Source organism: Podarcis erhardii, assembly GCF_964252035.2.
Source record: "Podarcis erhardii genome assembly, chromosome: 6".
In the NCBI taxonomy this organism is placed as follows: Eukaryota; Metazoa; Chordata; class Lepidosauria; order Squamata; family Lacertidae; genus Podarcis; species Podarcis erhardii.
In genome coordinates this window covers 44,532,554-44,555,290 of record NC_138510.1, presented here as the reverse complement: position 1 = coordinate 44,555,290, position 22,737 = coordinate 44,532,554, and the positions used below count along the sequence as shown (strand labels likewise).

Below are 22,737 nucleotides of genomic sequence, written 5' to 3'. Positions count from 1 at the left end.
CACACCTTTAGAAGAAAACAAAGGGAAAGGGGGCGGGGACCCTAGTATACTGTACGTGATCATGAAACCTCTATGAATGGAACAAACTAATACACTTAGCCATGGATCTGTTGCATTCTTTTCCACGTTGCTGTGCAAATTTTATATTAATTGGATGGAAGTATTTCCGCAGAAGGCATATAAGCCTATATGGAGCATGACCTTTCATTATGCATGCCGGTTGCCATAGTACAATTCTGGGGTCCTTTGCTCAGATACAGAGCCCACAAGCGTCCTCTTTTCATGCATCCAACTCAAAGAACTGAAGGGAAAACAGATGCACCAAAAGGGGAAATCCCTTGTATGCCAGGTCAGCAGGTAACAAGAGTCGGGAATAAATTGCCCACCCTTTTGAGTCTACTTTGATGTCACGTCCATGATTCTCTGGTGTCTTGTTTACAGAATGGTCTCTTGGAAAAGTAGGTATTTCAGCATTAAGTATGGGGGGGAAAGAGGCCCAGGAAAGCTACAACATATGAGGGTACCTGAGTAAACCTGATTCTGAACAGCTGACAAAGGTGAAATGAAACAAGATCACAGAACTGGACACAGCTTTAAAGGCTTTCAAAACATTGGGTTAAGGTGCACTACACAGTATGCTAAAACACAGATAAAATATTTTCCATCATTGTTTTATTGATAATCATTGTGTACATTGCATAGAGATTTTTCTGCTTAAGCAGTCTATCATTTTTCCTAGATAAATTACTGGAAGCTAAGAAGGGTCTAACAGAAAGAACACAAAAAAATTATTAGGAGTAATGCTAACTGTTGTCCAAATGATGAAAGCAGACAAATGGCATCCTCTGACAACTCCAACAGAAAATGGTTTAATAAAATTTGGTCTTTTGCCACAATGATAAAAATTGACGGAAATGGTCTAGTCAAGGGAAGTTAGACAAAGAAATTAACGCTTTGAGACTCTATTGTCTTCTACATACGTGAAACATCAGCTAGAATTATTTAAAGCCTTTTCACTGCAGTTATACTCAACCACTTATAGAAATTGTAAACAATTTTTAATATAAATCCTTAGAAATTAGTATATTTCCTATTTCTTATTACATTTAAAGTGTATTTTAGAAAATAATATGGTAATAAAAGACACAAGCATGTGATCTCCCCAGAGCATGTGGCATGGCTCACTTGCTAGCTACCTGAGTTTTGCCACTGCTTTCCTTGAATTCTAGTGGCACCACAGGCATGTGGATTGATATAATGTGGATAACATGAGTCAATGTCTTGCAACAGCCAAGGATTAGCTGAGTGGCTAGGGCAACTCCATGGACAGTTTTCCTCTTTAAAGAATCAAGCTGCCTGCTTAAACACTCTCCATCCCTTCCCCCCTTCCAAGTTGTACTATTAATTAATATTATTATTATTACTACTATTAGTAATAATTATTACTTATTATTAATTATTACTATTAGTAATAATAGCAGTAATTACCAGGGCAGCAGTTCTACAGCAGTTCAGCTTCTCCTGCTGGATTTCCTCACCCTACCCTTAAAACCCTGTAGTGCTGTCTCATTGTGAATCCTGCAGCTTTTGCTGCTGTAAAGTTCCCCACAAATTTCCCAGCGCAAAACAAAGTACATTTGGAACTTGTATATAAGCGGCCATCATAACCAAATATATGACTCATCCTCAGAAAAGCACCACTCAACCACTTCTGTTGCACTTTCTGTGTTTGGGATTCTTACAAAACCAGAAAAACCCATTGCTGGCCTCGTGCAATGCCAGTATGCGAGGCCAAGAAAATAGTGGGGTGTAGCAAGCCGCAAGGCATCACACTGGTGCACACACAGGAAGCTTGTGTTTTCATCCAAGGTCTGTCACTGAGCTGCGGCAGACCTTCAGGCAATCCCCTTAATTTCCTTTATTCTAATTTTAGTTCAAATATTTTGGTGATGTTCCAATATAAAAAAACAGCTAATATTGCACTTACTGAAAACAACTCCCGCCAAATGATGTATTCTTTTCCCCCAGTGTTCATCAAATAAGCCTGAATTTTAATAACTTATCTATGGAAAGGATCAGTTTAAATCAAGGGCTTATCTATCATTTAACTGACATGCCAGGTACTTCCCTTGGTGTTATACTGTCAGTATTCTGTTCTTACAGAATGGAATGGGTAGCCTTCCCTGTTCCTCAGCATCTGCTACCTGAGACAGTGCCTCACTTTGCTTAATGGTAGGGCTAGCGCAGGTCTCTGCTATTTGAGAAAAGAATGGTATTTCCCAAGTCACAGTAGATTGTGGCTTCGAATGCTGAGTATCTCAGAAAGATAATCACATTCTTGAGGAGAAGACATCAAAATATTGTGCAACAGCCATGCTTTTGTGGCTCACGAAACTCATTGCCTGGCAGGCACTAAACTGTAGAAGAGGGCACAACTTGAACTTCACAATCTTACAGTAATAATAATATATAAAAAAAATAAAAAATTGTCCAGTAGCACCTAGAGACCAACTAAGTTTGTTCTTGGTATAAGCTTCCGTGTGCATGCACACTTCTTCCATCATTTCCCCTTCAGCTGTCCCTTCAAATTACACTATTAGAATGATATACATAAACACACATTTTCAACCCTCTGCTATTTTTCAGGCAGACTTTTATTTTATTTTATTTTCTATCTGAAATATTTATCCAGTTAAATATTTGTTCAGTTTTGCTTTTTCAAGCCAATCATGTGTGTATTGGGGGGAGGGGTGTTGGGAGAGTCGCTTTGACTGTCACAAAAGCTAACCAATCAGAATTCACCCAACCAACTTCTACTGGAAGTAAGAAGCACCTGCTGCTCCCCAGAATGAACCTTTTAGCAAGGTTGTATATTTGATTGAAAAGAGATGAATGTGAATCATGTTGAATGCATCTGTATGTACCCTTTTTACACATGAGAGGGGTCAATCGGTTTTCAGTCTCACTCCTGCTATTTATGTTAGCAGCTTACCCTTACTCATATGGAGGAGAATCTGGGGACAATTTATTTCTAATGTGAATTAGTCTTTCAGGCAATGAAGGTCACACATTACAAAACTAATTGAAGCGTGAGCCATATTAAGCCTTGTGTGTCAAAACTGAATCCTGATTGTGTGAGCAAGCTCTTCGGTAGATTATCTGAGGTAAAGACTGGTGTATCAGATAGCGATTAACAAAGATCACTACAATAATCACACATGGCATTGATAACACGTTTCCTGTGGAACCTCAGCCATCATGTTCATGAACAATTAAATGTCTCTAAGGGAAAGCCTGTCCTGTGACAAATTCTTGAGTTTCTGGTGCCTCTGCTGCAGCTCCTTGCAGCGAGGCTTAGCATGACTTACTCCAAAATGCCATGTTCATGTCTAAGTCAGCAGTTCATAGGCTTCTTGCCAAAAACATACTCTATACAGCGGTAGCTGCTAAGCAACTCTGGAAAACTCAGCTAATGCCATTAAAGCAATGAACAAAAGGTGGGGAAGGCTGCACCAAAGCCCACACAGAATTAGTGATGTAAATTCCATGCAAACCATGCAACTGAAGGAGATCTTCATGCCACACTGCTCATATACTTGCGAAGGATTCCATGTTGGAATCACTGCAACAGTGTTTGCTGCAACCTTAGCACTGCTCCAGCCAGTGGATGAAAACAGTTTTGCGTCTCTCAGTTGTGTGTCACACATTAAAGGCAATTAAGTTAGGCTTTTTTGGCAAAATTGTAAAAAGAAATTGACATTTTTGAGCTATTTTTAAGGGAAAACAACACTGGGTTGCCATGCGTCCAGATTTTCCAGGATATTTTTTTTTTTTGTCAATTTCCTCCTGGACACTGCTTATGACTGCAGTATTCCAGGTTTGTCCAGGAAATTCTGGACGTACGGCAGCCGTACATAACAGCATTCCCAGGGCCTTTCTAGATTATTAGTGTGTGTGCACAACTGTCATTCATTTGCTGTCTCTACCTAGACTTCTTCTGTCAAGGTGAAATACATAATATATCCCAGAATTCCAAAGCACTTTATAAGCCAGGCCACAACCATACCAGGCCAGATGTCTGAAGAGACTTGCTGGTTATTCTAAACCTTAACAACTACCCCTCATTTCAGAAGTGAGCCCTAAACTGCATAGGATCCTGCAGTCCTGAAATTTTAATAAAGGATGGCCACAACCAGAGAACAGCAGCAGTAATTACTATGACAGAAGATAGACTTCCTGCAATATGGTTCTTCCCTAGTTAAAAAAAAATACAATGGTAAGAAAAACCTCTCTCTGTGTGTGTGTGTGTGTGTGTGTGTGTGTGTGTGTTTTTAACCAAGCTCTTTTTGTCCCTTGCATAAATCTTAGGTAAGGAAGGGAAAACCAAGTCCAAATTTCAAGCACGTCACCATGTGCAATGCTGCTATAGAATGAAAACAAAGGCACATGGAAGGGGGAAAAAGAAACTAGATTCACACCCTCCTGCAGCTTCCTGCTGATAAGAAGAATCCCTGGACTTTAGCCACCCAATGTCACTTGGAAAGCATCACTAATACATACTATGGAAATTATATCTATGTGCTTACAAGGAATGAATATCATATTCTCTTTAGTACCTCTTAAATAAGTTACCGTATTTTTCGCCCTATAGGACGCACCTAGTTTTTTGGGGGGGAATAAAGGGGGGAAAATTATTTTCCCCCCCCCAGCCGCGGATATCTGCCCGAAGCGCGGGGCGCACTGCTTCAGGGTGCCCCACGCTCCGTGCAGCAGGCTGCTATCCGCAGCCTAGGGAGCCCTGCGGGAACTCCCACAGGGCTCCCTAGGCTGCGGATGTCTGCCCGAAGCACGGGGCGCTCTGCTTCAGCGCTCCCCGCGCCCCGGGCAAGCAGGTTGCGGATGTCTGCCCGAAGCGGGGGGTGCTCTGCTTCAGCACGCCCCATGCTCCGGGCAAGCAGGCTGCTATCCGCAGGGATAGCAGCTCCCGCCAGGCTCCCCAGGCTTGCTGATAGCTTCCTGAAGCGTGGAGAGTGAGAGGGGTCGGTGCGCACATACTTTTTGTTATTAGCACTGTAGCAGAACAGTGCAGAGGATACGGATACAGAGAAGAATAGAGGAGTGGGCACCATAAACTTTTCCCTGTAGTTTACATGAACCTGGACATCTGCTGAAAACTTTAGTTTCTCTCTTGAGAGAAATTGCCTTGCATAGCGATTACTTCTGGGGTTGAAAATATACTACTAGGCTTCCTGTGCACTTGAGCTGAAAAGCAACTGCAAGTTTTTATGTTATGGTATCAAATCAGGCTCTGCCAACTACGTATCACTGAATGACTCAACATTTACAGTCACCGCTCCTTTTCCCTTGTAGTAGTTTGGAATTTCTCCTTTGATACTGGCAGGGAATAAATGGTTGCCTCAGTCACGTGTTTTCTGACTAATTAATCACCTAGTGCACATGGTGTGCTTTTCCTAGCTCCTGCCGACAAGAACGAGTGGTGCACCAACTCAGTAAGATACACGGGCACAGTTGTTTGGAGAGCTTATTATGGGTTCAGGATCTAGCTATCTTTAAAGTGGCACTGGCAGTCTGAGACAAGGTCTCCTTTACCCGTAGTCACACATGTCACTAAATGGATCTTTGAGCCTCTCTCACCTGATTTTGTGTGCATGTGAGAATGCTGTTCATGCCAGAATTTTAAAGAAGTGGAAGAGAGGCACTTTTAAATGGCATAGACAGGCTTTTTTTTTTCTTATTATGTTTTTATTGTAATTTTACTGGTGTTAGCCACCCTGAGCCCGGCTCTGGCCAGGGAGGGCGGGGTATAAATAATTTTATTATTATTATTATTATTATTTATTATTATTATTACTACTACTACCAATGTAGGTTTTCTGTTCTCACTAAAGATGCCAAAAATTCAAAAAGCATGTCTGAAAGTGCACTGAGAGACTGTTCATAACAGCAGCATTTCATCACTATCTGCCTCAAGCCTTTATGCAAGGAATGTGACATTTTGGGGGCAATCTCAGCCTGTGGCTTTTTCTGGCCATTTTGGTAGGACAGTTGGGTCATCTTTTATTTTGAAATCAAATGCAGTTTCTCCTACTGTTGTAGCAAGATGATAGCAAAAACCTTTCCTCTTCTAGCCAACGCTTAAAAAGATAAAGGTGCCCCATTAAGAGTTGCCAAATCCAGGCCCTGTCTATAAAAGACCCCAGGTATGAACATTCAGTCACCTAAAATCCCCCATCTCACTTTTAAGATGAGGCAGAGGCCGCAGAGCCTTCCATTTACTTAGAATCCACAGTCTGGACTAGTTTTTAACTCAAGAGACAAAACTCAGCTTGAGTTTACATCCAAGGAATAATAGCTCTGAAGGACGCTCTCATTATTTGCCAGATCTGCTTGTCTGATACGGAGTCACCTGTATATCTAGCATCTGTAAACAGAAAGAAAATCAAGGGGCCCGAGAAAAAGCAGGCAAAGACCTGTCAACGCAGCCCCACTCAAACCCCCATGCTGGAGATGGAGGGCAGCCATGCATGAAGTCAAACAAATATGATAGAGGAAATTAACAGCACAGAGGGGGAGGGAATATCCACACATTGGCCATCTGTTCAGTTTTCTACCACGTGCGTTAAGGAAAAAAAGTCACCAGGTCTCAGAGCAGTTGCCCTCAAAGTGTTCAGAAAGTCACTACAAAACTATTCAGGAAAAGAAGCAGTTTTCAGAATTCTGAAGTTTTCATGACACAAAGAAATGTGCCGAGAGTACCATATCCCATTCTATATAATACCTATATACTAAACACACACTTTTGCTGGTCATCAGATTTGTTGTAGTTTAGACGGCTGAACTAAATTTTGAACTAAGCATTATTTCCACTTTTTAAACTGGGCCTTCTCCACTGCCAGCGAAGAGCAGCCCTATGACTATAAATTAAGCAGGTGAAGCCTATCCTGAGCATAGAAGCCAACTCCTAGGTGCCTAGGTCCTTTCAGCCCCCCTAAAATATTTGAGGGGGCTGGACCCCCCAAAGTTGATGGGCATTGCCATTCAAGTGGCGGCAGTGGTGTAGCGTGGGGGGTGCAGGGGGGCCGGCCGCACCGGGCGCAACATCTGGGGGTTAGGGTTAGGGGGCGCAAATCCACGGGTTAGGGGGCACAAATTACTTGCCTTGCCCCGGGTGCTGACAACCCACGCTACGCCACTGAGTGGTGGGTGTGAACCGAGTCTTGTGATCAGTTATGTGGGGCTTACATGTCCCTCCTTCCAATATTTTATTCAATTTGGCATCCCAGCTCCTGAGATTTTATTTCTCTGGGTTGGGCCACAGCTGGAAGCACTGGAGCAGAGGCAGTAAAGGAAAGTTGGCAACCCTACTCCGGAGGAAGCCACAGGCCTTGATGTTCTCTTGCCTCGGACCAAGGCCTGCAGGGTGAGACACGTGAAGGCACCTCTTCCCAACACGGAAACAGCCTGGCTACAAAACAGCGCCGCGGGCGGGCTGGGTGGCTGCTCGCAGGACGCGCCCGGTATCCCTTTGCGCCACCGTCTCCTGACAGCGCACGTGGGAGCTTCCCGGGACATGGGAATTAACAACAATGAGCGCTCATTAAACTAATGAGAAGCCTTGCAGCGCTTGTCATCGGGAACTTCCGTCTCGCGCCAAGAACGAGGCAAGCCCGGCTCTCGGAGATCGCGCCCAGGCCGAGCGCGCCGACGGAGCGCAGCAAGCAGCGCAGCCCGACTCCGCCCCCGCGCCGGACTTTGCAAACTCCGCCGCTGCCCCGCTCGGAGCAGCCGGCACTTTCCCGGCTCAGCAGTTGCGTAAGAGGCCCCCACGGCTCCCCTCGAAGCTGCTGGCGGCGCTGCGGAGAAGGCAGAGAGAGGAGGGCAGAAGCGAGCAGCCCTTCGCCAACCCCTCTCCGCCTTGGAGCGGGTGGAGTTGAGCGGCTCTCCTCCCTCCCCCCCCCCATTGTTTTGCTGCTTGACTTCTCCGGTTCCGCCATCGGCTCTCCCCTCCCCCGCGCTCCTCCCCCCCCCACACACACATTGACAGTTCCCGGCAATGGGTCATCGGCGTCGTCCCCCCTCCCGTCGGGGTGGCGAGCGTCGACTCAGGACCCAAGCACACTGTGATGGCTCCAAAGCCGGCTTGATCTCTCTTGCAAAGGAGTAGGTGGGAAGAAGAGAGACGGCGGAGAGAGCTGCTTGCCCTCCGCGGTCCACCCGCACCTGCCTACCCTTCTCAGCGACCCAAGTTACGCATACAAACTTCTGGATCCCACGACGCGTCTCTCCCCCCCCCCTCCCCCGCACTTTCCTTCCGGCTAAACGCATACTCGCGACACCTTCTCCCTCTTCCACCTGCTCCGCTTTAGGGCGACCTCGCGCGCCCCGTCGGTGAAACGGAGCGCTGGGTCCTTTAGGATTATCCCGCCTCGCTCCCACCAAACCACCTCCGCCGGGGGATTTCTATTTATTTTTTATTTTATTCCCCCACCCCCCAACGCGCACACAGCGGGTGTTGCAGCTGCCGCCACCTCGACGGGCAGTTCACACGCCCGCCCGCCTGCCCGCCCCAGACGGCGCCTCTGGAGATTGTAGCTTTTTTGCCTGGAAGTGGCACGCGCGTCCCGAGTCTGCCCGCTCTCGGCGTACTTACCCTCCCGTGAAGGTCAGAGTCGGCTGCGCAGCCACTGGAAGGGAGGGGGAGAAAAACACGCCACTTCCCCAGCCACTTGGCCAACTCGGCTCAACTTGGGTGCCCTCTGCTTGTCCCGCCGCTCTCCTCTGGCTTTTCTCTTGGCACCAGGTAGTTCCAGCTGTTGCAATCCTCTCCTGTGCGCTGCCAGGGGTGCTTTCACCTCCTCCCCCCCCCAGGACCCCTTACGGACAGCTCTCCCTCCCCCTCATTTACTGTCACCTTCTCGCTCTTCAACTTCCTAGATGTACCCAAGAGAGGGCAGCACTCAACCATGGCTGGCCACGCCCCCTTTTGCGTAGCCTGCCGGGAAATGTAGTACTCGAGAGGTCCTCTCCCAAGCGGAATCGCGCTCGTTCTCAAAACAATTCCTGGGAGCGCCCACGCAGGGTCGGCGGTAGGCAGGCGGCCGCGGTTTTGCGTGTTCTTTACGCGTTCGTTTTCTCTCAATTATCCACCCTGTCGTGAATGAGATGCTGTTAAATGAATGTTACACGACTTGAAAACGGCAGCTTAAGAAACACTGTAACTGAAATGAGATAACTTTATAAAAACTAATGCTTTAAAAGATAAGATGTTGCCACTCCCAAGCAATTTGGAGATGATTGTCAACACAAAAGCTCCCCAAAGCACAGACTACTCTGCTGATCAGAACAGATGCTCCCTAATTTTAAATATGAGATCTGATTGAAGAGAGAAAGGACAAGGTGCCCTAGAGTTTTTATTTACTTGCTTATTTATTGCATTTATATCCCACACCTTTCTCTTAGGAGCGCAATGTGGCATACATGGTCCTCATTTGAAACACACAACAACCCTATGAGGTAGGTTACACTGAGATTCAGTGAGTTTCATGGCTGAGTGAGGATTTGAACCCTGGTTTTCCAGGTCCTAGTCCAACACTCTACACCAATAGGGTAGTGGAAAACTTTCCTTTCTCCAAGAAATATCTGCTTATAACCTTGAGGCTGAAATACATGAGTTCAGAATGAGTTGATATAAATTGCGCAGGAAAAGGTGAGAATGCAAACTGTTCATATAATATATATTTATAATATTTTCTCTCGAGAAGTTTTTTCAAGAGTTGGGAAGAGATCAAATGTGCCAATCCTATGAGCATTTACAAGTACACTCTATCTAAAATCATGGCCACAGAATGGCAATTGTTTAGATCAAGGGGGGGGGCTTGATGTGGTTACAGGCCAGATCCTTAACTTTTTTATAGCCCCCAATTTGACAACTGGGCATAGCTACTCACCTGTCATCAGCTGGCCAGCTGGGCCTCACAGCACAGCACAGGTCTCTTGGCATGGCATTTGTAGCACTAGAGGAGGTACTGGGAGCAACTAAGAGGGGCAGATTGTTGTGATTTTGCCTTGTTCGTGGGAACCAAAAAAAGACAGGAAGATAATTTCCTTAAGACGAGTATCATGAATGAGTAACCACAGCATCAACATTCCAAAATTGTTACTGAGCCGTTGATTATAAGTGGTGCTTCTAATTACAATGATGCACAGTGAATGACAATGTATAACCATTAGGACTGAATTATATAATCTTTCAGTTACAGCAATCTATTTAAAGCATTTTAACTGCTTTAAAAGTGCTATGTATTAATTGGATGGCAAGTTATTTTAAAACTAGATAGATAGATCTAGTTTTAAAACACACACACACACACACACACACACACACACACACTCACACTGTAGGTTAAAGACACCATAGAAGATGCATTCTGTCTTCTCCATCACACTATATGGAGCATATATTCACATCATCTAAAAACAAGGGAAGTATTCCCCCCTGGAAACACACACCTTCAGAACTACCGTTTTTATTTATATGTGCGATTTAGTCAACTCAAATTCATTCACAGATTGATTTAGCCCTCATAACAATGGTAGACAGCTATATACAGTGGCACCTTGGGTTACATACGCTTCAGGTTACATACACTTCAGGTTACAGACTCCACTAACCCAGAAATAATACCTCGGGTTAAGATCTTTGCTTCAGGATGAGAACAGAAATTGCGCGGCAGCAGCGGGAGGCCCCATTAGCTAAAGTGGTCTTCAGGTTAAGAACAGTTTCAGGTTAAGAACGGATCTCCGGAACAAATTAAGTACGTAACCAGAGGTACCACTGTATAGTCCAGCCACAACACCTCAGCAAAAAGACAGAATTATCATTGTGTCCCTATAAGCAAGGATCTCAGATCAGCTAGCAATTCAATGCTAGCTATTAGGTGGATGTATGAAAGCATATCTCATCCCTGTGGTAAATTCCTGTGTTATGGAGCATATCCTCTCCTCTCTAACAGCCCATTTCAACAAATTCTCCTATCATGAGTTACATATGTGTTGCAATAAAGTTGTGGACACCATTCACATGTATGGATGAAGGAAAGGACTAATGAACAGGAGTGGCAACCTCTATAGGCCTGTGATAAACGTCAAAAGCATCAAAGGTACATGAATGCCTACCCGTGCCAGTAACTGAGACACCTGGAGAAGCTTTGAAACCCTAAAGTGTGACTCAGTGTTGTTTAAATCCATGGCTCACCTCTCAAATGAGGGATGGAGACATTCCAGAGATTTGTGGGAGACCTCACAGTTAAATTGCCAACCAGCTAATAGTAGGAAATAATAATACACCAAAAGTTGGAAGAAAAGAGGTGGTGTGTGCCTAATGTGGAATCAGTTGCTTAAATAATAGCAGTTGTTGTTATCTGTGCTTAATCTGAATCAGGGTTCAATCCTGGAGCCTATTTTGACCTCCAGGATTCAATGGATATGATGCAAGAAGAAGGTGGTCTGGCTCTCAAAATGTGAATGATGCCCTCCCGCTCACCACCTAGTAGTAACACAGTAACACTAGTCAGTTGCTTCTCTCTTCCCCATAATAACATAAGAAGTGTGCTATTTACTGAGCTGAATCCTAGAACAATAGGATCCAGAATGCAGCAGTCTGATTGGTCCGCAAGAGCCACCCAATCCAGCTCCAGGTGGAAGTGAATCAGCGACCTGATTGGCCTGCAGTGTGATGGCCTGGGACTCGGGCTCGGACTCCGAACCAGAGGAGACTCAGTCTGCACAGGTTCCCCTGCAACAAACACCAGCTGGGCCAAGTCAGGGGCCTGAGCCTGCCCTGGCTCCAGATGCAGGGATTACCTCATTGCCTTCAGCTGGGCCATCACTTACAGCTGCTCCACTCCTGGTCGAGCTGCAAAGACTCAGGTCTGAGAGATGGAGAGACCTGAGTACTCGCAGGAGGAGTGCTCGCCTTCCAGTGAAACAGGGAGGTGAGTCGCTGGGGGATCAGGACCGGCCGCTACCCTGACAAAGCTAAAAGGCTGTCAGACCCCACCCCAGGTTACGGGAGCAACATTGCTGTATGTTAGATCCTTCCTGAGATCCTGTACCTGTCCTTGCCTGGTTTCCTGCCTTGTGTTCTACCTTGGGCCTGTCGGACTGACTCCCAGAGGAACCTTCAGATTCTGGACTGGTCCTGGACCGTATTTCACGGGTTACCCCCGGGCTCAGCACATGCAGGAGCAGCCAATCTGGCTTCTGGAGGAAGTGAATCCGCAACCTGATTGGCCTACAGGAGCAGCCCGGAATTAGCCAGTCACGCGGGGCCCATTGTGTAAATAATGTATATATAGCTAGACATTTTGGGGAAAGATTCATTCATTGCTACTACGAGCTGATTAAAGAGCATGAAATTCACACTCGACTCCAAGTATATTTCAAAGTGTCTGCTGGATCAGGTCAATGGTCCATTAAGTCTAGCATCCTGTTCTCACAGTAGCCTATCCACACACCACCACCACTGAGACAACTATCGCAAGAACCTAAATTAGCTGGTTTTGTGGGATACATTTTTTAAAATGAATGTGTATCAGGTTAGCCTATGGTTCCCAAAGAATCAGGTAGGAAATATTAACAACTGGTTGTTGCAGTATCTACTACACCATATTCAAGATATATGCCAAAAAAGAGATGTGAGATGTAAGAGCTTATTGACGCTTAACATTCGGCCCTGCGCTTTCTAGACACAGGTCCACACTTTAAAGTTCAGTGGCTATTTTTTGCCCTGCAGCATTGCCCACAAAAACCCGCTCTTTAAAGCTACAGCATTTGGGGCTTTTTAGGTTAGGGAAAAGGCATGCAAGATGTGACATGATAAAAGTTTATAAAATTGTGTGTGGTATGAAGAAAGTGGTTAGAGAAAAGTTTAGCTCACTCTCTTGTAACACCAGAACTCAGGGACATAAAATGAAGCTGAATGTTGGAAGATTCAGGACAGAGAGAATAAAATACTTCTTCATGCAGTGTATCGTTAAACTGTGGAACACCCTCCCACATGAGGCAGTGATGACCACCAACATGGATGGCTTTAAAAGAGGATTAGACAAATTCATGGAGGATGGGACTAACAATGACTACTAGGCAGGATGGCTCTGCTTTGCTTCTGAATATCCCTGAAAGGGAGAATCGTGTCATGCTCAGGTCCTGTTTGCCACTTCCCATGGGTATCTGGTTGGGCACTGTGAGAACAATACACTGGCTTATATGAGCCACTGCCCTTATGTTCTGGTCAACTAGATCAAGGCCCACTAGGTGGCAATATTGCAGTGCACCATCACGTATCTTTCTGTATGGGCTGAGTTGCTTCAAGTTGCCAATCCAATCAAACAAGGGGGATCTGCTAAGCTAAATACCTTTCTGCACACATATTACTTGTTAGAGACTGAGAACACAAGCAATGGGTTGCTGTTCATTACTTTTTAAAGGGTGCAAATTCAGACGTGCATATGAATGGGCATCCCCATCTAATGTAGGAATGGGGAAGTGTGTGCATTGAAAGCAATGTGCTGCAGGGTATTGATTCTCACATGTGTATTTACACCTACAGTTCCCAATCCAGCAATTGCTGTGTGTGTTGAACTTTTTATCTGAAGAGGGGAAACTGAAATTCTTTACCTACTTGGGAAGGAGTCCTGTGGATGGAACTTATTTCAGAGTAAAACATGGGAAGAATCAGGCTATAATCATAAGCTTAGTAGGAAATAATCACCATTGGGCTCATTAGGAAATATGTGTAGGTAGCATAATTACTACTTAGAAAAACCAGTTATTAAAACATGGCCAGCGCTGGGAGGAAATAGATATTGCTTGAAGCAGGGAACTCACATGTGAGCTATCTGTTAAATAGCTTACAATGATTCATGTTGCTGAAACATAGGGTTCAGCAATGCTGCTCTGGTGGGAAAATGCCCTAGGTAGTAATATCATTGTGAATTGATAAATTGTAATGTCTCACTAGCATGGTGGCATTACACCTGAGCCTGTTTATTTATGAGGCAGTGCCAGGGGGCTTTGTCAATGGGTCCCTGGCCTTCTGCCACTTCCCCTCCCACTCTTGGTTAGAAAACTGCATTATGTTCTCTTGCTTCAGAAACACATGTGAACTGCACAGAAGTAAGGCAGGGTAGAGTGTACAGGGATTGCACACTACTTCAAATCCCCAGAGAGGTTTTGTGCATGAATAAGGAACAGCTTGGCTCAGGGAAAGGAGTCAATATAGCAGGTCAGGTGTGTTTGTGTGTGTGTACGTTCATGCTTGGGTCCTGTGTATGGGTAATCTGAATGCATACTGGTCGGTAAGAATCTCCTGCTGTGTACCTGACTTCTTTTTGGGAAACACTGTGGTCTTGTCTCTCGAGAGCATCTATTTACCTATGGAGGTGGTGTGGGTGGATGGCTCTGTCTTTGGTGGGGTGGACTGGATGGCCTTGAGCAATCCCCTGTGTCATTTATCTGTGGATCCAAGAACAATGCTGCCATAACAAGAGCAACATTTGGCATTGCTCCTTTCCAAAACATTAACAGTGAGCTGAGGCTGCCAGCGTCATTTAAAGGAGCTACCGTTATTTAGCCTAAGCTTTATTCCAGGTATACAGATTCCAGCTAAGAGCACTCTTCTTTAGTGTCCTCTGTAAATAGCAGAACAGTAGCTGAGCAGACTTGAGCACAAATATCTCAGGTTTGACCATTTATTATCCAATCTGCCACAAACATCATTATAACAGCAGCCAGTGATTCAAGAAAGAAAAAAACCCAGGGCCCCAGAGTGCAGATAGTTCAAGGAGAATGGTCCAAGACAAGCTTAAAGGGAAAGAAAGAAATTGTAACGGAGATAAGGGCAAGCATTTAAACTACCCCTTTTATCTCAGTAAGAATCTTAAAAGAAAGGCATTGTAATAGATACAACTCAGGTGTAATAGCAAAGAAGCTTAGGCAGCAGCTGCAAAGCCAATCCTGTTGTTGCCCATGTCATAGACGGAATAGTACTTCCTGAGGAAGACATCTCCCAGGATCCAGAGAGGCTGTCCGTTTTGGGAAGGCAGATAGGTGGGCTCAATCCCAACTGTGCAGTAGCCATTGTTCTGTAAAGCAATAAATAGAAAGGGGAAAGTGAGTAGGATCCATAAAGATGCTAGCCCAGTTATTATAAAGACAGATGGCACTCAAGAGAAAGCCCTATCTTTCTTCTCCTGTCCCGAACCTTAAGTTCTAATTCTTTCTATTGGTTCTTATGCTAAAAGAAAACAAATGAGTTAATGATGTCCAGATCTCTAAAACTTACATTGAGGATGTAGGCACTGGGGGGCAGAGGGAAGGAAACCCCATTGATGTTGAAGGAGATGGTGGGCAAATTCTGAACATTGCTGCAAGCAACCGCATACTGTGAAGGAAGAATGCAATGACTGGTTAATCTCCTATAGGAGGACAGCTAGGACTGCATGGAACTGAGATGTAGTCATTCCGTAGGCATCAATTACTTCTATAATGGCAGGATTCTTGGTGACTTTGAGGCCATCCACACAAACTGCGCATATGCCAGCTATATCCCACATCACCCTGCATCCTGTGTTACCCTTCCAGCTCTTCAAAATATGTAATTTCACCTACCTCTCCGTACTGATTTTGCTGAGCACCCACAGCCTGCGCAAAACTCGCTATGTACTGCTGAGGAACGGTGAGGAGGGATGTCCCAGTGTCCACAATAGCTTGGCAACCTTGGCTGCACCATCCAGTAGCTCTTCCCCCAATAGAAAACCTAAGAACAGGGAACACATTGAAAATCCCACCATACCTCTCATGTGCAGTCTTGCCTATATCCTCTGCAAAAAAATGTATGAAGTCCTTGCTGGCCACTAAATTTCTTTAAAAAGATTTATTACTGTGAAGCTCATGCCTCCCTTTCACTGCCTTCTGTTCTGATGTGGGAGGACCAGGAGGTGCCATGTGCTTCTCTATGCACCAAAAAGAGTGCATTGATTCCTTGCTGATACTGATACAAACCTCATGCTGACTCTTAACAAGCCAGTCTTACCTGCAGTCTTCCTAGTTTGTCATTTGTGTATCATAGCTTTCCTATAGATTAGTACTCAGTCAATGCATAACTATACCATAACATGGTGTGGATTTTCCTGAAATCTAATATGATGGAAGTTGCATAACAATGTTTTACTAGGGGCTGTACCCCTGCTCACTTCACTGACCAACCTCACCTACATTCACCCAGCCTCCACCAACCACCCTTGCCAAAGCCATCCACTGCTTCCCTTTCTACTTCATGGTGCCAACCAGCCACCTTTTCCCTTCCTGTGCTGCTCATTCTGCCACTCTTCATGAGGATCAGCCATGGCAGCAGCAGATTCCAAGGTCAACCACGAAGCAGGATGGTGGGCAGTAACAGTGCCAGCTGGTCTAGGGATCTGGATGCTGGCGGGCAGAGGAGCCGGAGCAGCTGAGGGGCTGCCCTGGCCTGTTTGGGCTGTCACTCCGTGGCTTGCTTGGGCTGCCCATCCACTGCTTCTCATGATTCTGCAGTTCACAGCACCACCTGCAGCTGAGGGAATTGCAGTGTGATGATAACACTTAGGTTTTTATAATATGGTAAGATATTTTAAATCTTTGCGAGCTGCCCTCTTGATATAGAAGGGGAGGGTATAAGTTATAAATATAAATTCCCACCCAGTGCTATATGCAGTTCACCTCCTTGGCACTATTAATCCTCCAATCAACATCTCCATGAGATAAAGAAACCATGGAGCATGGGCTTAGGCTCAGTTCCTAGCCTAATAAGCTTGTGGCATGCAAAACATCTAGGCTTACAGTCCAATTTTACATATTCAAGAAATAATCTTCCCTAGGGACATCAGTGTACTTTAGATTGTAGCTATGTGTAGCCAGTTCATGCAGAACCCAGAGTGAAAATGCTGAATACACAGATGACATAATAATACATAGCTGTAGACTCATGAGCAAAGCCACATCTGACTTCAATTTTAATCCACTGCAGTCTGAATATTATTGAACATAAAGTGACAGTGCAATCATTTACTTTGGTGAAATCACTATGATGCTTTGAGAAACAATGTATAAGTTTCAGTTTATATCTGCATTCCTTCTAGAAGAGTCTGGCTCAAATCCAAGAAGGTGTCGCCATGAGTTCAAAAGCACAGCACTATACAGATATTTATGGGAATTCTCCAATGCTCTTGAATTATTTTTTTCACAATTTCAACTCACTCTTGAATTCCAATCTGCCAATAAAGTTCTTGGGTGACTGGAGCCCAATAGATCTCTCCGGAGTACAGTCGAGTGTCTACACCTCCGAAGACAACCTCACCGCCATACTGAGAGCTTGGTTGGCTACAAACAAAAAGAAAGGATTAGGCATTCATAATTTGTTCTGGAATGTTTAAAGCAAAGAACATTCTGTGAAGGTGGCCCTCATTTGGGTTGTATAAATGCAAAATTCCCTTCAAGGAAAATTAAGGATCTGAGATAAATACGCAGAGAGAGTACAGTACTGTACATATGAATTTCTTGTGCATTGTTGGGGTTTTTTAATGGCTGACTGTATACAACATTTCATGCAAAATTATATCCCAAAATATGTATATGTGTGAGAGTCAAGTCCATGCAATATGTTGTTTCTGCACTATAATTTTATAAGTATTAATATATATGCATTTTTCTACAGTCATGTACATTGTTGTATGTATGGTTTTTTTTTTTTTTTTGCTGGTTACTTTAGGAAACCTGGAGTGAATATAATCTATGCATAATATTAACATGTACCACCCGGGACGTGGGTGGCGCTGTGGGTAAAACTTGCCCAAAAGACTTGCCTAGGACTTGCCGATTGCATGGTCAGCGTTTTGAATCCCCGCGGCGGGGTGAGCTCCTGTCTTTTGGTCCCAGCTCCTGCCCACCTAGCAGTTCAAAAGCACCCTTAAGTGCAAGTAGATAAATAGGTACCGCTTTATAGCGGGAAGGTAAACGGCATTTCTGTGTGCTGCGCTGGTGCTGGCTTGCCAGAGCAGCTTCGTCACGCTGGCCACGTGACCTGGAAGTGTCTCCGGACAGCGCTGGCCCCTGGCCTCTTAAGTGAGATGGGCGCACAACCCTAGAGTCGGACACAACTGGCCCGTATGGGCAGGGGTACCTTTACCTTTTTAGGAAACCCGGAGTGAATATCATCTATGCATAATATTAACATGTATAGTAACACATACAATAATGTCTATAAACATGCATATAACATTTGAGAAGTGTTTGTATTTATAGCAGAAGCACACAGGGAAATAACTTACTTCTCATCAAAATCATGGAGTGAGAAGGAAATTAGAAAAATTATGTGTGGAGAAGCTTAATACTGAGATTTTCAGAAAATTCCATCCCTTCATGACTAACTGAAATCTCATCTAGTTCTGTGGCAGTAAAGCATGATTAGTTTATTCTAAATCCAACCCATTTATATTTATGCTGTGATGGATGAAAAGCAAAGGAGTGTGGGACATTAAAGCTAAAGGGAAAATGGCTTCTCTTTCTTACGAGCTCAGATAGAAGCTGAAGATTGGCTGTGAAAGCAAGTTTTGCTGCAACATCCCCTCTAAGGCCGTTGTAGCACCCCCAACTGCAAGAGAAGGATAAGCCATGCCCAGGATGCCATCAAACTGGGCATAAACGAAGTTGGAGCCAGGTTCATTTTCACTCAGGCCGAATTCTTGCTTAGTGACAACAATGTTCTGGAGCTAAAGGAGACAAAGTGAAAGTGTCACCATAAAATTCATAGATAGGATAGGAATGAAAAGAATTATAAATTGTCAAAAGAGGGCATCCACCATCTTAGTGGCCTGCTTTTGAGCTTCTAGAACAGAGGTAGCCAACATGGTCCCTTCAGATATTGTTGGACCACAATTCCCATCATCCCTGAATCATCCCTTAGCTTATGATTGTCAGGAGTACGTGCAGGAGCCAGGCCCTGTGACCAGTAGGGCTTCACAGGACTGGGGCCTTCCTCAGTTTGTTCTGGAGAGGCAAGGCACGGCCACACAGGTGAGACCGCTTGGTAACTCGCTGTACCTGGTGGCAAGAGCCGGGAAGGGATATAAGGTCAGCATTTCCCTTTGGCTCTTTGCCACAGCAACACATTTCCTGCCTTGCTGCGTTTGGCTTCTTGCTTCCTGATCCTTGAACCCTTGACTTTGTGACTCCTTGCTCCACAACCCTCAGACCCTTGACTTTATGATTCCTTGCTTCCTGACCCTCAGACCCTGGCTTCTGGACTCTCGTTCCTGCTCCCACCCCGCCATCTTGCCCCTGGTCCCGACGTCCTCAGCAGGACTTCAATCACCTGTAATCCAGACCGTGACAATGATGGCAGCATTAGACTAGTTCACCCTCCCCCCAAAAGACCAAGTGACACTTACTCTCATGGTGTCAAAGCCAAAAAATCCATCAAGGTTACCGCTACCATACTGCAGGGAGAAGGTCTGTCCATTGGTGGAGTAGGTGGAGGACTGGCTGGGATTGAATCTTGAATGACCAGCTGTGGGGAGAAATATAATAAAAGGCTGAAAGCTTCCATAGGATATACCCTAAACGTTGCACAACATCAGCAGAAGTAGTAGTACAGTTAGAAAAGCCTTTGCTTGGCATCATGGATGACAGAAATTCAGTTTCTTGGCAGTGAGGCTCTGTTGAAGCTCTGTCTGTACTCCATCACACCACAGCTGGCTTAGCTGTAGCTATGAATAAAGCTGGACGCGGGTGGCACTGTGGTCTAAACCACAGAGCCTAGGGCTTGCCGATCAGAAGGTCGTGGTTGTTCGGTCCTTGCTCCTGCCAACCTAGCGGTTCAAAAGCACATCAAAGTGCAAGTAGATAAATAGGTACCACTCTGGTGGGAAGGTAAACGGTGTTTCTGTGCACTGCTCTGGTTTGCCAGAAGCAGCTTAGTCATGATGGCCACATGACCCGGAAGCTGTCTGTGGACAAACGCCAGCTCCTCGGCCTATAGAGCGAGATAAGCACCCTAGAGATATCCGCAGCTGGACCTAATGGTCAGGGGTACCTTTACCTTTACCTTTTATGAATAAAGCTAGCTTTTGAATAGTTGGGGGTTCGTGACTTACTGCACGCCTGGCTGTTGCAGTAGACAGAAGGCACCCACAAGTTTGAAGAGCCAGTGTCAAACAGCACCAGGAAATTCTGAGGTGGTGTTCCAATGCTGATTTCTCCATAGTAAGAAGCCTGGGGAGAAAATATATCACAATGTGAATTCCATAAGAATTCTAGCATGAACTTAAGTCTGTGATTTGCATGGAATGAGTGATTCTGTGAATTTTAAAAGCTCCCAACCTGACCAATTTCCCAAGACTTGGGATTTCTCAAAAGACACACACACATTCATATTTACATATTAGGATGTTTGAAGGGGGTTTGAATCCCTCAGACAGGATTGAGTCAAGAAGGACACTGCTCATAGCCTACTACATGCAGGGTGAATGGAGTCTCAGATAGCTTCACCACCACCTCAGCCATTTCCCCCTTCTCTAAAGGAATGAGCTTTTGACCATGGATGGAAGAAGATAATCAGCAACGGCAGCAACCAGTGGTTTCTCCATCATGCAGTGGGGATTCTTCCCAGCAGAAATTGTGCAAATAGCATCTTTTCTATGCTTAGGTAGTTCTCCGGCCTTATATCATTGTGGAATCTTATGCTGCTGGGTCTCCACAGGGCCCACTGTCAACTCTTCTCCTTCTGCCTTCTTCCCCTGGTCCAAAGGTGAGTTACACACACTGAGGTAGGGGGAGGCAATGGTGCAGATTTCAAGTGCTTATACCGTAAGTCTTTTGTGAGCAGTCAGGCCCAGCACTCACAAAAAGGCTTGAACTGTTATGAGGGTTGAGCCTAGAAATACTCATGCATCCTTAAACAGAATGCTACATTCCATGTGGTTTCTCAGCCTAATAGCATTCTGCTGTAGTGATGAAAAATATAGGCTTGTTAAAGAGAACATCAAAGATACAAAGACAAGTTAACTCAGAAAGGATGGGAGACTCACATCCATGTACGCCATTGGTTCATAAGCAACATTGTACTCATTGAAGATGTACTTTTTGGCCGGGTCAAGTTTGTGGTTCTTCAGGTAATCTTCCAGCACACCCTTCTCCTTCATCACCTCTCGGATAGACTTGCCCTTCTTCAGAAGGACACTGTATGGAATTAAAAAGCAGAGCATAAATATATAATTAATAGAGTGAGACTTGCCATTCAATGACCCCACACAACTTGGATGACAAAGAACCATCACTATATTTGTTCCTGTTGCTGCAGTGAGACTGCCCCTTGCCCACTTGTTGTTTTTCTACGGCAATTGATGGTAGGATGCACATTCAACAAACTGAAGAAATTAGGTTTACTGAATATGTGAGTATTATTGCATGAAACACCCTTTATACATAGTTCCTCCTTACCATGTGGAGAAAAATATTCTCACATCTTCACTCATCCCTGTACTCTCATCTAATTCTCTGTGCTATATAATTTTACCTTACTCCTGACTTATACCATGAAAGTTCAAAAATTCTAATACGACCTGATTAGCAAGTGAACAATTTTTGCATCTTATTGGTCTCTATGCTGTTCTGTTTCATATATAGTATTAAACTGAGTAAGAACACTCACTTGACTAGTCCATCTGACAGCTGGAAGCAAGCCAGAACCAGGAGCACCCACTTCATGATGCTTGATTTCTCCCACGACAACACCTGGTGAGCTTAGTAGACCTCAGAAGAAAGTGGTCTGAAGTCTCACTTTTCAGCCCTTGCTTTTATACCACAGATGCCCCCCCCCCAAAAAAAACCAAAAAAATGTAAACACCTTATTGGCTTGCATTGCCATTCCTTGTAGCCTACTACCCAACCACTATCAACACAATCAGGTATGCTAAGATTTTTTTTTTATCCTTCCATTGACTTTCCATTAAAAGTAATAATTGTGTATCTAAAGCAATTAAGATTAGATAAGAAACAATACATGTGCTGATACAGCAAGGGAAAATTGGGGTTATCAAGAATGAGAAAGGAACAATCACTGTTCTTCACCCCATTTCACTTCATCTCAATCCCATTGTTTCTTCTAAAAATCAAGGGATTCAGTGTTTGTGCATGTGGGGGTATATATGTATACTTGCATATACCGATAATAGATTAGATGATAGATATAGATAGATAGATAGATAGATAGATAGATAGATAGATAGATGATAGATAGATGATAGATAGATAGATAGATAGATAGATAGATAGATAGATAGATAGATGATAGATAGATGATAGACAGATAGACAGACAGACAGATCCACTGCAATATTTAACAGTTCACCAAATGGGTTATGTCTGCCACAGATTTTTCATGATATTCCTGTTTCCTAGTAACAATTAAAATAATAAACATTTGAATGATTAATCAATGTAGGGATTTATCCAGCCTGACTTTTGAGATCAAGGATTCTAGAAAATATATATATTCAAGATTCAGTTCCTCTTCTGGACTGGTAACCGGTTAAAGGCCAGGAAATGTTGCATTCAAATAAATACCGTGAACCATCTCCACAAATGAAGGAAGTAAGAAGTAGGGTCCACCAAAGACTTACA

At 44.5% G+C, this 22,737-nt stretch overlaps 2 protein-coding genes across 2 annotated transcripts in view; both read right to left on the bottom strand.

Moving 5' to 3' along the window:
• Nucleotides 1-8,965, bottom strand: part of TFEB (transcription factor EB) — a 69,199-nt gene extending 60,234 nt beyond the window's left edge. The window contains exon 1 of the mRNA XM_081865401.1: nucleotides 8,672-8,965. The gene's annotated coding sequence lies outside the window, so the exon portion shown is untranslated. The remainder of the gene's footprint in view (nucleotides 1-8,671) is intronic.
• Nucleotides 8,966-14,757: 5,792 nt separating this feature from the next.
• LOC309343665 (gastricsin-like) lies at nucleotides 14,758-21,920 on the bottom strand. Its single transcript, XM_081865417.1, has 9 exons — nucleotides 21,767-21,920; nucleotides 21,144-21,294; nucleotides 20,211-20,328; nucleotides 19,506-19,624; nucleotides 18,628-18,827; nucleotides 17,317-17,439; nucleotides 15,691-15,838; nucleotides 15,365-15,463; nucleotides 14,758-15,164 (listed from the first exon to the last, which is right to left on the bottom strand). The coding sequence occupies exons 1-9, from the start codon at nucleotides 21,820-21,822 to the stop codon at nucleotides 15,012-15,014; spliced, it is 1,167 nt and encodes a 388-aa protein (XP_081721543.1). The 5' UTR covers nucleotides 21,823-21,920; the 3' UTR covers nucleotides 14,758-15,011.
• Nucleotides 21,921-22,737: the final 817 nt, after the last annotated feature.

Coding starts and splice junctions, on each gene's coding strand:
- LOC309343665 (XM_081865417.1), bottom strand. CDS start 21,822: ATGAAGTGGGTGCTCCTGGTTCTGGCTTGCTTCCAGCTGTCAGATGGA. Junction 18,828..19,505: donor TTGGCTTTGACACCATGAGA/GTAAGTGTCACT, acceptor TGTCTCCTTTAG/CTCCAGAACATTGTTGTCAC. Junction 15,464..15,690: donor AGCAAAATCAGTACGGAGAG/GTAGGTGAAATT, acceptor CTTCCTTCACAG/TATGCGGTTGCTTGCAGCAA.